This window comes from Fukomys damarensis, unplaced genomic scaffold, assembly GCF_012274545.1.
Source record: "Fukomys damarensis isolate Sample0158 unplaced genomic scaffold, DMR_v1.0_HiC HiC_scaffold_39, whole genome shotgun sequence".
Classification (NCBI taxonomy): domain Eukaryota; kingdom Metazoa; phylum Chordata; class Mammalia; order Rodentia; family Bathyergidae; genus Fukomys; species Fukomys damarensis.
In genome coordinates this window covers 50,524,405-50,538,767 of record NW_022900951.1, presented here as the reverse complement: position 1 = coordinate 50,538,767, position 14,363 = coordinate 50,524,405, and the positions used below count along the sequence as shown (strand labels likewise).

At 38.8% G+C, this 14,363-nt stretch overlaps 1 protein-coding gene across 1 annotated transcript in view; it reads right to left on the bottom strand.

The window, feature by feature from the left end:
• Positions 1-12,153: 12,153 nt before the first annotated feature.
• Positions 12,154-14,363, bottom strand: part of Msn (moesin) — a 71,347-nt gene continuing 69,137 nt past the window's right edge. Inside the window, exon 13 of the mRNA XM_010632195.2 lies at positions 12,154-14,255. Within this exon, the coding sequence (XP_010630497.1) occupies positions 14,091-14,255 (165 nt within the window). The 3' untranslated portion in view covers positions 12,154-14,090. The remainder of the gene's footprint in view (positions 14,256-14,363) is intronic.

Genomic DNA, 14,363 nt, shown 5'->3' with positions numbered 1-14,363 from the left:
CTCTGTGACTATGAATAAGTCCCTTTGATTCTTGGGCCTCAGTTTCCTACTTTATTAAATGGAAGTAAAGGATTGAATTCAGAGTCTCTGTGATCCTTTCCTGCCCACACATTATAATTAAATTTGGAAATGGGGCAAAGAATCACGAATTCCACAGTGAAGGCAGCCTTGAAAAACTAAGGAAGGCCTGACACAGGCCTTAAAGGCTCAGGGAAAAGAGTCAGGAAGCAAGTTCTATGTACATATCTGCCTATGGCTGTTAACCTTAGACAAGTCCCTTCTCTCTCTAGAACTCCATCCATACCAGTGTTGGTCTACGTTAGACCTTTACAGCAGTGTCTATCTAAGTGCCATTTCTGGACCACCAGCAGCTTCAGCAACTACTGAGAACTTGTTAGAAATGATTCTCAGGATCCACTTCAGATCTACTCTGAGGTAGAACCCAGCAATCTGTTTTAAGACCACCAGGTGATACTGATACATACTAAAATTTGACAACCATAGTTCTAAATATTTTCAAACTTTTTCACTGAAGGACTTCCTTTATTTAAGAGAAAGACTACATGAAAGTAGAAGGGAAGCTACTAGAGAAGAGAAAGGGGATGAAAGGTAGGGAATAGGGGAAGGGTGTCAAGAGCCATCCTACATACATTTTGGAGAAACTTCATTTCATAATTAAAGTATGACTATAGCTGTCTAAGGCCCAATGTTGCCTTGCCCATGAGCTGGCCATGGCATACAGAAACATAACTCCATTTTGCCTCCAGTCACAGCTGAGGCCTCAATGGTCCTCTAATGCGATGGTGCTCAAGGGCAGGATTACATCAGTTGATGACATCCTGGATCTTTGAGAACCAAGTAGTAATTTAAAAAAGAGAAAGGTTTCAACCAGGGAGGGACAAATAACTTATTAGCTTAACTTATCTCACCTATTATTGTAAGAATGCTCTTACAGCCCTCATCAACATAAGAACCTCATGACCTAAGATCATCAGCATAAGATACTCATCCACATAGGCTTACTGCCACCTCTAAGTCACCTGTTACTCCTTCCAATTACTGTGTGTACCCAGTAAATAATGGCTAGCTCTGACAGTCTAGTCTCTGCTTGCTTTGAGGCACTGATCTCTTGGCCACCCATATACTTTAAAATTACACAAGTCTATCGTCTTTTTTTCTTTAGCCCTGCAGTCCCCCTTTCTAGACAGTCAGAGGATTGATCACCCTTTGTCAGAAGGGAATGGAGTAGTAAAGATCAAACTATGCTCTCTGCATTCATGAATATGCAATAATGAAACCTACTATTCTGTCTAATTAATTTGTACTCATGAAAGAAAAAAATACAATCTAAGTAGAAAAAATAAAAATAATTTATAATATGCATATGATTTGGCTAATTTTTACCCATTTATACCCTACATAACTACCACAAATATTTCCATGACACCAGGAAGTCTTTTTTATGCTATTCCTTGTGGAAAGTCAATTTCTCCTGCCTTAGTGTCAAGCAATCATGACTGTTTTAAACTTCATATAAATGGAATTATATGGTATGCTCTCTTTTGTGTCTCCCTTGTTTTATACAGCAGGTCTGTGAGATTCACATATATTGGTTTGTGCATCAGAAGTCCATTTATGTCTATGGCTAGGATAGGCTACCATTGTTTTTTTCACTCTCTTGTCAATGGAAGTTTGGGTTGTTTCCAGATTTAACCTATTACAAATAGTATTGGTATGTCATTTGGTGGACATAAACCCTCATTGCTCATCGATATATACTAAGGAACTTCTCCACACCTTATTTTTTAAATTAAAATCTATTTTTAGATCATTATAGATTTACCGGAAGTTATAAGAATAGAGGGGCAACCCACTTTCCTGTCCCCTTTCTGTCTCTCTTAGACAGAAGCTTTCTTTCTCACAATACATTTTCCTACTCTTAAAAAAAAAAGAAATAGAGATTCTATGTACTGTTTACTCAGCTTATGTTCCCCTCAGTGTCAGCCAAGATATTAACATTTAAATAGTGAAGACACAGAGTATCACCACAGGATCCTTCTCTTATAGGCACACCTCCTTTTCAAACATGCTCCACGCTCTACCATTGTTGTGGGTTGTGTCTAGATGTCCCCCCAAAGCCTCATGTAACCTTTTTCAAAGGTAGCTAAATCTGGAATGTGTGATGCTAGGATTAAGGGCATGTGATTACTAAACCACTACATGTGATTGGTTTGGCACCATCCTAATCCTAGTAATCTGAATAATATAAAAGGAGCAGAAAGACATTGTTAAGGCCTCTGTTGCCTTTGCTACCTCATGTGTGCCATGTTGTTTCTCCTCTGAGATGCCTGCTCTGCCATCCTGCCTCAGAACCAGCCAATTATGGACTGAAACCTCTACAAACTATAAGCTAAATAAACTCCTTTCCCCTCTAACTTTAGATGTTGAGTATTTTTGTCTCAGCAATGAGAAAAGTAACTAACACCGAAATTCGGTGCCGAAGAAGTGGGGTTGTTGCTGTGATATTACCTGGCCATGTGGCTCAAGAGACTTTGAAACTGGCTTGTGTGAAGGGAAAGAGTTAGAAAAGATTCAGAAATGTCGGCTGAAAAAGTAGAGGTGCTGGAATGCCTTAGGCTGTTCTGTATGGGAGATTCTGATCAGAGCTAAGACCAGAAAGCTGGAAAAGACGAGGCTCAGGAGGTTTCTGCTGGGAAGGACTGCATTGGTTGTTGGACTCCAGCTGATGTGTGTTAGGGCTTGGCATAGAGTTTGTCTGCATTTTGCTCATGTAAAGAGACTTTGCCTGAGACTGAGATTAAGGGCAGTGGGCTAATTAACCTGCAGAAGAAATTTCAAGGCAGTTTAATGTTGAGACTATGGCATGGCTACTGTTGGGGGCTTTAGCCAGATCTATGTTGTGAATCAAGAGCAAAAAGCCCAGGAGAATGATTTAAAATATTTTGGCCAGAAGGGAAGCTCCAGGAAAGTGGGTGCCCACAAAAATAGAACAGAAGAGATCTTGATTGCTAAGAAGGGACACGAGAATAGAAAAGATGTCCTAAAGGCAACACAGGAAGCATCAGGACCCCATCCTTTGCAGCCTCAGAATTGTAAAGGTGAAAGAATTTACTTTGAGAAGAAAGCCCCAAAGTACCATGTTCCAGAATGGTGGCAGCCTAATTTGTTCCTAGGAATTGGATTCAGAGTGCTCAGCAATCCAGGCACTCAATTGCTATAGCCAAGAGAGAGGGAACACTGGCTACTACTCCTGCAGCTGGCAGCAGAACTTGGCATCATCCATGTGGTGCTGGTTTTAGGCACTTGTAGAATGGAAGAGCTGTGGAGTCAGGAAGGCTTCCACCTAAATTTCAGGAGAAGGCCTGAGAGGGCAGGCAGTGTGCCCCTGAGAGGGAAGTGTGTGAAGGTGTGAGTATGAAGGCAAGAGTAGACAGGAGACCCCAGATGTTTGGAAAGGCCAGTATCGTGGATCATCTGAGTAAAGCTGTAAGAAGGGAGCAGAACTAACCCAAGAGAGAAGCTACGGAAGCTACAACCACCAAAAGTGCCACAGGGCCAGAGCCACCCAGTCCTTTGGAGTCCATATTTCATCACAGATTGCTTCAGATGTTGCACATGGACCTATAGGATTTAATGGTTTCCCTGCTAGATTTTGGACTTGCCTTGGTCCCATTCCTTTGTTTCCACTGGTTTGTAACTTTTGGAATAAAAAATGCCTATCTTGTGCTATGGAATGTTGAAAGTGTTTAACTTTCTTTTCATTTATACAGGGGCTTGCAGTTGTTTGCCTTAGATCTCGGAGGACACTTGGGACTTGAACTTTTTGGCAATGTTGAAACTGTTGGGATTTGGCAACTCTTGGAGATGGACTAAGTGCTTTTTTGCATAAAGGGATATGAATGAGTCTTTGGTGGTGCCAAGGGTAGAAAGCCTTATGCTTTTCCAGAAGTGGTTGAATTACTGTGCAATTGATTTATGGTGGGGCTAGGACCAAAGGAACTAGGATTAAGGGTGCTGAGTACTACCCACTCTAAATAGCCTGAATAAAAGGGGCAGGAAGACACTGTTAACTCCTCTTGTTGCTTTTGTTGTCTTTCATGAACTGTTGCTGCTTTGCCCATCTACCCTGCCGTGGAGCCAGCCGATTATGGACTGAAACCTCTATAAACTGTAAGTTGAATAAACCCTTTCCCTTTAAATTATTGTTGCCAGTTATTTTGTCTCAGCAATGAGAGAAAAGTAACCAACACCATCAAGTTTTTTAACTGCTGGAAACCACTAATCTGTTGTCTTCTTCATTTCTGTATAACATTGTCATTTCAAGAATGGAGAACCTTAAGAAATGGTTAACAATTTGTAGTGACTTAAAATTAAAATTCCTTACCTTATACCATCCTTGAGTTCATGTGGCAGTTGAAAATGTGGTAAAATTGAGCTTAAACCAATGCGTTGGCAGGACTGTATTTCTCGTGGAGGCTCTAGAAGAAACTGTTTTCTTAGCTTTCTCCATTTGTAGAGGCTGCCTACATTATTAGGCTTGTGACCTTTTTGTCTTCAAAGCTGCAACACAATACTTTCAAATCTTTGTAACTCATCCTCTTGCATCTTTTAAAACCCATTGTGGTTATATTGGGCTCACCTGGATAATACAGCATCAACTATTTATCTTAAAATTCTTAACTTAATCACATCCTAAGTCCTTTCTGTCATGTAAGGTAATATATTCGTAGGTTCCATGGTGTAGAACATGCACATTTTTGGGCAGGCATTTTCCTGCCTATAGCATTCATCTTCCTGGAAGAAATCCATCTGTTTTCTCCTTCTTGAAACAAACTATTTACACACAGTCAACATACAAAAAGAAGTATCATATCAAAGCCACTTCCTATAATTGTACAAGTATAAGAAAATGAAAATATGGAAACAAAGTTTTTGTTTTTCCCCTTCTAAGAAGAAAAAACACAGTGCTCACATTGGACCCTCATGAACTGGACTCTTGAATAAAGTGAAAAGTGATTGATGTAAAGAAAAAAAAATACATCCTCTTGTTGAGGTTGGAGGTGATCTAGAACCCTTTCACTCTTCAAAGCAACAAGTCAGGAAAATGGATAGCAGAGATTCCTTATATCTACTACACTGATATTCTATGAATTTGGAATTTTATCTGCAAAATTAGAACTGTGATACTGTCTTCTCTTCCAAGTACATGTCCGTCCTCTCTCAGGAAAATAAATCGGAATCATCAAATATATTGATATCTGAGTCCTCCTACTAGAGATTATAATGTGACTGAGGATGCAATGTATAAACTGAAATTTTTAAATAATTTTGGTATGTAGGTAAACATAGGAGCCACTTACTACCAAACAGCTATGAGAATTGAAATCATATGTGATAAATTAGTTTTCCTTGCAAATGCTGGCTAAGAAGGAAATTGGAAAGATTGCCAGGTGCAGGACAGCCTAGAAGTTTATCTGGACCTCAGTTTTCTCATCTGCAAAACAAATATAACTATATCTAGTATACAGAGTTGATACATTCTATAAACTTAAGAATGGGACAGTGGCAGGGGCAATGAGATGAACAGCATAACCCCCACACCCCATGCATACCCTGCTCCCAGATGCATGAGAAATGCCAGTGAGTGGAATAGAGAAGGCTGTACAAGGGCCAGGAGGGACCAACTCAATGTGGGACTGAGAGCAGCCTTGGGCTGCCTTTGTCATAGGGCTCCACAGCAACTGGGTGAATAATGCAGAGACATACAGGGTAAGATGTGGGTGGGCTGCCAAGGGACATCTAGAGAGTTGTTCGCTGAAGATTGGTCCCAAACTCCACATCCAGAGGCTAAGATCCACCTCGATTCTGGCACTAATCCTACTGCACACTTGGTGGGGCAACCCAGCAGATTTGGGCTCTGATTTAGATACTACCACAGAACTGTGGACATCAGAGGAATTATTTTCTTTTGATTTTTCTGGGTTTTTTTAGCGGGGAGTGTTTAGGTTTTAGTTATTTTGTTCTGTTCTTTCAACTGTCTTTTTTATTTTTTGATGTGAGTGAACATTGTTTCTAGTCTTCGTGGTTTGCTGATTTCTTTTGCTTTCTGCTTCATTCTTTCTCTCCTGTCTTCTCCAGTTTCCCAAAGCTTGGGTGATCTTTCTTTATTCTTCAGCCTTGCTTCTACTATATTTATCTTCATTTATTTCTCTATTTTCTCCCTTATTCGGCTTAAATTTCCCTTGCTCTCCCACACATGGTAAAATCTCTACTAAGGGGAATTCTCTGCATACAAGCTTTATGTTTTGTTATATAACTGTAGATCTTGCTTCTACGGTTAAAAGTACCAAATTAATAGTGACCACTTTGTCAATTTCTAGGCTGGGCTTTATGCTCGTTATTGATAACTACTATACCAGGGTGCAATTAGTTGTTCTCCCTTGTATGACAACATTGTGATTGTGCAGGGTCATAATCACTACCATAGTTTAATAACAAAGGACTGGGTGTTGAGCCAAATAGCAACATCTTATCTCTAATAAACTGAGAAGGAAGGTTCCTGGGACAGACCCAAAAGCTAAGAGTCAGCTACACCTGGAGGACATGTCTGAAAAATAGACATTTCCTAGGGAGCCTAAATGCTACTGATAAAGCTACATACCATAATTAATTTACAACCATCAACACAGAAAACAAAATTAAAACAGAAAATGAAAAGATGCAAAAGCAAAATGCAACCACAGATCTCCATTCCCATCCAGGAGAAATGCAGTAGATAATGAGGCAGAGGAAATAAGAAGCCAGCCCCCTGAATTTTCTGAAATGGTAGCAACAGCAGAATACAAGCAAAAATGATAAATGAGGCTATGGAGAAAATCAAATCAGAAATAATCTCTTACATCTCTAAATAAAGAGATGATCATAATGAAAGACTTGCTTAGTGAATCCAGAGTAGACACAGATTTTAAAAATAGAAGAACTTAGGAAAATGATGAAAATAATAAAAGCCCAACATGTGAAAGAAATAGATTAATGGCCAAAAACTGAAAACCTCCATGTTAAAATCAGGAACAAGGCAAGGATGCCCACTATCACCACTCCTCTTTAGTATAGTTCTGGAAACATTAGCCACAGCAATTAGACAAGAGAAAGAAATTAAAGCAATAAATACAGCAAAGGAAAAATTTTAAGTGTCATTATTTGCTGATATGATACTCTACATTGAAGACCCCCAAAATTCCATCAATAGCCTTCTTGTACACAAATAACAGACTCACTGAGAAAGAAATTAGGGAAACAATTCCTTTCACAATAGCAATCCAAAAATATGAATTATCTAGGAATCAATATAATGAAAAAAGCAAAAGACATCTACACTGAAAACTACAGCACTCTGAAGAGATCCAAGAGGATATAAGAAAATGGAAAGACATCCCCTGCTCCAGGGTAGGAAGAATCAACATAGTGAAAATGGCCATACTACCAAAATTGCTATACAGATTCAATGCAATGCCGATTGAAATCCCAACACTACATTTCACAGAACTAGAAAAAATAATCCAAAAATTCATTTGGAACCAGAAGAGACCTAGAAAAGCAAAAGCCATACTAGGCAACACAGACATAGCAGTGGGTATAACAATTCCTAATTTGAAACTATACTACAAAACCACTGTGATAAAAGCAGCATGGTACTGGCAAAGAAACAGACCTGAGGACCAGTGGAATAGATTGGAAGATACAAAAGCAACTCCAGATGTACTTAGCTACCTCATCTTTGAAAAAGGAGCCAACCATCCTCACTGGAGGAAAGATAGCCTCTTTAATAAATGGTGTTGGAAAAACTGGATTTCAACCTGCCAAACATTAAAAGTAGGCCCTTATCTTTTACCATGCACTAAACTAAAATCCAAGTGGATTAAAGATCTAAATATTAAAAAAGAGTCACTAAATTTGCTGGAAGATGTTAGGCAGAACTCTTGAAGACACTGGCATAGGAAAAGACTTTCTGAACAAATGCTCAGTATCATGAGAACTAGCAGAAAGAATCAAAAACTGGGATCTCACCTTATTAAAAAGCTTCTGCACTGCAAAAGAAACCATCAACAGAACCAAAAGACAACTTACAATTTGAGAAAAACTTTTTACCAGCTGCTCCTCAGACAAAGGACTCTTACCTAGAATATCTAAAGAACTCAAAAAATCATCCCCCCCAAATATAAAGACCTGATTCAAAAATGGGCTTCTGAAATGAAGAAACATTTCTCAGACAAAGAAGTGAAAGCATCAAGGAAATATATGAAAAAATGTTCCGCATCACTGGTCATTCGAGAGATGCAGATGAAAACAACACTGAGATTCCACCTCACCCCACAAAGAATGGCTGCTATCAAGAAATCACACAATAACAAATGCAGGTGGAGTTGTTGGGAGAAAGGAACCCTTCTCCATTGTTGAAATGCAGACTGGTGCAACCACTGTGGAAATCGATATGTAGATACCTCAAAGATCTTGGATTAGAAGTTCCATTTGACCCAGCCATCCCTCTGCTGGGTACCTTTCCAAAAGAATTAAAAGAATCATATCACAGTGATATATGTGCACCTATGTTTACAGTGGCAGAGTTGGTAATAGCTAAAACTTGGAAACAGCCCATTTGCCCATCAGTTGGAGACTGGATAAAGAATATGTGGTTTTTCTATAAAATGGAATACTACTCAGCCATAAAGAATGAGAAATTAGATTCATTCATAGGAAAATGGATACATATTGAGGATATAATCCTAAGTGAAATAAATAAGTCACACATGTATAAATACCAAATAGTTTATGTGGTGTGAAAAACTATAATAGTACATAAGATCCTAATGAGAGAATTGACCATGTGAAATAGGAAGAAAAGGGCTAAAGGTGTAGGGAAAATGGGAAGGGTAGGGGAAAGGTAATAAGGGAAAAGAAAAAAATATGACAAAATGAAAAAAGGGAAATAAAGTGTTTTTAAATGGGGAGGGGAGGAGGGTTTGAAGGTTGGGCATGGACAAGGGGGAAAAAAATGAGAACCAAGACCTGCCATGTAAAGGTACAAGATCCCAATAATGAATGTAATTGTACTGTATACCTTAAATGTACCAATAAACTTAATTAATAAAAAAAAAGATACTGTCAAATAGGATGCAGTAAGTCAGAAAGAAGGTTATATACTATAACCAAGAAAAACTCATCCCAGGGATGTAGGGATGGTTCAATGTATGCAAATTAATAAATGTAATGTACCATATCAACAGAGCCAAGGACAAAAATCACATGATCATCTCAATAGATGCAGAAAAAGCATTTGACAAAATCCAACACCCATTCATGATAAAATATCTATAGAATATGGGAATAGATGGTCTTTATCTCAATCTGATAAAAGCCATCTATGACAAACTGAGAGCCAACATCACACTAAAGGGTCAAAAATAAATCTATCCCTCTAAAATCACAAGACAAGAATGTCCATTTTCACCATTCTTATTCAATATAGTTCTGGAAACATTAGCCATAGCAATTAGACAAGAGAAAGAAAAGGAACAAAATAGGAAATGAAGAACTTAAATATTATTTGCAGATAATATGATACTCTTTGTAGACCACCAAAACTCCACCAAAAGACTTCTACATTCAGTAACTAAATTCAGTAACATACCTGGATACAAAGTAAACACTCGAAAATCAGTAGCATTCCTGTACACAAATAACAAACTCACTAAGAGAGAAATTAAGGAAACCATACCTTTCACAATTGAAAAAAAATGCTTAGGAATCAATCTAACAAAAACATTAAAGATTTTTACATTGAAAACTATGGTATTCTGAAAAAAGGAGATCAAAGAGGATATGATAAAATGGAAAGATATCCCTTACTCTTGGGTAGAATCAATATAAGTGAAAATGGCCATGCTGCCAAAATTTGTATATTAATTCAATACAATTCCAATCAAAATATCAATAGCATACCTCGCAGAATTACAGAAAATCATAAAGTTCATTTGGAACCAGAAGAGATCTAGAATAGCAAAAACAATTCTGGGCAACAAAGACAAGGCAAGGGGTTATCACAATCTCTGACTTGAAATTATATTATCAAGCTAGTGTGATAAAAACAGCATGGTACTGGCAAAAAAATCAAAAAATAAATGACAAAACAGACATGGAAATCAATGGAACAGACTAGAAGGTACAAACAAGTCCAAACAAACTCAACCACCTTATCTTTTACAAAGGAGCCAAACACCTTCACTGGAAGAAAGATAGCCTCTTTAAAAAACGGTCTGGAAAAAAATGGCTTTCCATATGCCAAAGATTAAAATTAACTCCATGACTCTCACCATGCACTAAAGTAAAACTGAAATAGATCAAAGATCTAAATCTTAAAACAGAAATATTAAATCTGATGGAATGAATATGCAGAACGCTCAAAAACATAGGTATAGACAAAGACTTAATGAACAAAACCCCTACTGTATAGGAAATACTAAAAAGAATCAACTGTGACCTCTTCTTGTTAAAAAGCTTTTGCACTGCAAAAGAAATCATCAACAGTGTGGAGAGAACTCACCGAGTGAGAAACAACTTTTGCCAGCTGTTCCACAACAAAGGACTAATATCTGGAATATATAAAGAACTCAAGAAAATCAGAACCCCAAAATTAAAGACCCAGTCCAAAACTAGGTATCTGAAGACACTTTTCAGATAAGTACAAATGGCAAGTAAGGATATAAAAAATGTTCAGCATCACTGGTCATTTGAGTGATATAAATTAAAACAATGCTGAGATTCCATCTCACTACAGAAAGATACCTAATGTCAAGAAATCAAGGAATTACAAATGCTAGCGGGGCTGTAAGGAAAAGGAACCCTTTCTCCACCGCTGGTGGGAGGGTACACTGGCACAACCACTAGGAAATGTGTGGAGATTCTCCAAAAAACTAAAGTTAGAGGTTCCATTTGACCCAGCTATTTCCCTTCTTGGTATCTTCCTAAAAGAATTAAAAGCATCACACTGCATACCGATGTTTATAACAACACTGGCTAACTCTTGGAAACAGCCCAAATAGGTATCAATGGATAAATGGATAAAGATCTGGTTTTTGTAAAAATGGCTGTACATTCCGCCATAATGAAGGATAAACTTCAGACATTTCTAGTTAAATGGATGCACCTTGAGACCATACTCTTAAGTGAAATAAATTGGTAACATGTGTAAATACCACATTGTTTTCTGGTGTGAGAAACTGAAAGTGTAAATGAGGACCAAAATGTATAATAGATATTGTGGAATAGGAAGAAAATGTTCAAATGGGCAGGGGAGCTAGGGAGGGGAGAGAAGGAAAGGAAGGCAGACAAAAGAAAAAAAAATACAAAATCAGGAGAAAATGGAAACAAAGCTTTTGTAAATAAAGAGGGGCAAGCGGGTTAGAGAGGGGAGGGGAATAGGGAAAAATCAAGATATATCATATACAAATACAAATTGCCTATGATGAATGTGATCATTGTATATATCTAAAATGTACCAATGAAATTAATTTTTTAAAAAACTTAAGTATGGCCCAATAGCTTTTGTACACACATATACTTTTCATCCTCACATCAAAGTCCATTTCCCCACTGTCTTCTGTAACATTACCCAGGACAGTTTCCCTGACAGATACTGGCACTATAATAAGTTACGTTCGTAATAGGTAAGACAAACCTATAAAGCTTTCCCAACAAGGAGACAAGACACGTCTTGAGACTACAGGAGGAGTTCAGACACAAAAGTAAGTATCCCTGAGGTCTCAATGCCAAGTAATTCTATGAGCATCATATGACCAATGCAGTCTATAATTACACTAGAAAAGTTGGCTTAGAGCTGCAGAAAGGACAGTCTATTAATGCAGGTAGTGCTATGATGTTGAGAGTTAACATTGCTTTTTATGGTTTATTCTCTGTTAAGATAGGGATAGTCATGCACCTCCTTTCCATTGAATTTAAGTGAGGATGAAATGAGAGGAAGGCCAGAAAGGTGGTCTATAAAGTGGAAATTATGGCGAAATATCTTACGGCCACCCACCCATAACACAAAGAAAGACTGAGTCACAGCGAAGTCTTTCTAAATTTTATTGGCACTGAAATAGAACATGAGTTGAGCAAAATCCCCTCCAAAAACAATTTTTTAAAAACCCAAGAATGCACAAAGACATGAATATAAAATCTAACCTTTCTCCCCAGCCTTAAAGCAGTTTAAATTTCCCAATTCTTGGTTTTAATTTATCTAATACAGGGCATAAATGAGTGTCAAAATAATTCACAGCAATACACAGAACACTCCCCAAGGTCAGGTGGGGGGGTATCCAAGGAGGCACTGGGCTACGGGCACTGCACAGAGGCACAGGACATCCCCTTAGGGAATGAATCCTGGGGAGAAGGCAAATAGACACATTAAAACTAAATGCCAATTCCTTTCAAAATGAATTGTATGACCTATAGTGACAGGTAACATCACTAATACTGAAGCTTCTTACATTAAATTTCTGGCAAAATATCCTTTTATAATATAGTATATGCTTCCCAGGTGTGGGGGTGGTAAAGGACAGGAGGCCAGAATGATTCTACCCCAAGACTAATATTTTCTAACTGTGCATTAGCAAGAAAGGTAAAAAAATTAATATTGAGTTAGATATCACTAGAATATATAATACTGGTACAAAGGAAAAAAGCATACATGAGACAGAGAGGAAGAAGATATTCCTGGGTTGAGGGCAAAGCATGGGGGTGCAGAAGGGACCAGGCCAGAATCCCCAGCAGCTCTATGGTATGTAGGCCATGGGAAAGCACAGTTATTGACAAGACCTGGGTTAGAGGTTTGTGAGAAGCAGGGCCCAGGCAGGGGTGACAGGAATGAACTACCGGGCACCTGAGAGAAGTAAACTGTAGGATCAGAGGCATGGGCTTCTTTACCATAAGTAGCCTCTTCTGTTCACACCCTAATTGAGCCTACTGGCGTCAAGATCTAGTGCTCACCATAGTAAGGCCCAGATAGCTGTGAAGCAGGAGCTATGGCCCAAGTAGTTCTGATGGGGGAAGTGTCCTAGAATAGTAGGAAAAATACTGACACAAGGTATGAACATTTCCTCCTTTTGGCAAGAGCTGTATATAGGGCTGGCTCAGCTTTTGGGTACTCGTCCCTACTGTTTGTTCTAGCTGGAGGTGATTTAGGGATTGGAAGGGGCAGAGGCAGATCCAGAGAGGAACTAGGGACCTGGAATAATATGAGGTACCACTGCCCAAAGAGTTCACTGGATTGAAGTTTAGGTTCCCATAAGGCACTGGAGTAGGCATTACCCATTCTTGCCTGAATAAAAGGGCCAATGACCTTACAGGATGTGAAGCCTCTTGAAGGCACTGTCTCCCCATTCTACTGTAGGGAGAAACTGAGTCCCTGAACTCAGAGAAAAGGCTTATTGGAATTGAGTTTGTAATAGGCCAAATCTGCGAGGTAGAAACAATGACTGAATATCTTTGTTCTCCAAGCATTACAAAGTATCTAAAAGGGATTGGCTCTAGGAGACCAAATCTATGTCAGATGACAATGTCAGGGCCCTGCTTCTTTTTTTAAACCCTGTAATATATCTCACTCCTGAAAATCACATGACCTGGAAGAGGAAGGCAATGGTGGTATACAGTAGTGGGCATAGTTTTTAACCTACTCTACACTTAAACCTCATCGAGCAACAGTTAAGTGTAGGGGTTTTTGCCTAATCAAGTAGAAAGTGTCTCTGAGCTTGGGAAGTGGTCTATTCTAGCAAACTAGATTGAACAGGTTAAAGAGGGGAAAGGGGGTTCTCACTGGCACCACAGTGGGCCATTTGTCTTCCCAGGCAATTAATTTAGCAGTGCTGAGGGGGTAGGTTTGGTCCCATGGCTGCACTGAATGCTTGGCATGAATGTAGTTAGTGGCTCCAGCACAGTGTGAGTTAGACAAAGGTATGGGAAGTATAAGGAAGAATAAAGAAGGGATTCCTAGAGGCTTGGTGTCTATTACATGATTACATGGACTCAAACTCATCAATGCGCTGCTTGGTGTTGCCCTGCCGGATCTGACGCAGAGTCTTGTATTTATCTCGGCCCAGTCGCATGTTTTCAGCATGTATCATGTCATTGGTGGTCTTCTTGGATTCATCACGGGCATTGGCCAGCTCTGAAGTAAGAGCCTGTGAAGATGCAGGGAGATGCAGGGTTCAATACCTTCCTCTCACTTTAGTTCTACTCATTTGATCAGGCTTCTCCTTTTCCTCTCTTCCCTTTTCTACATTATATAT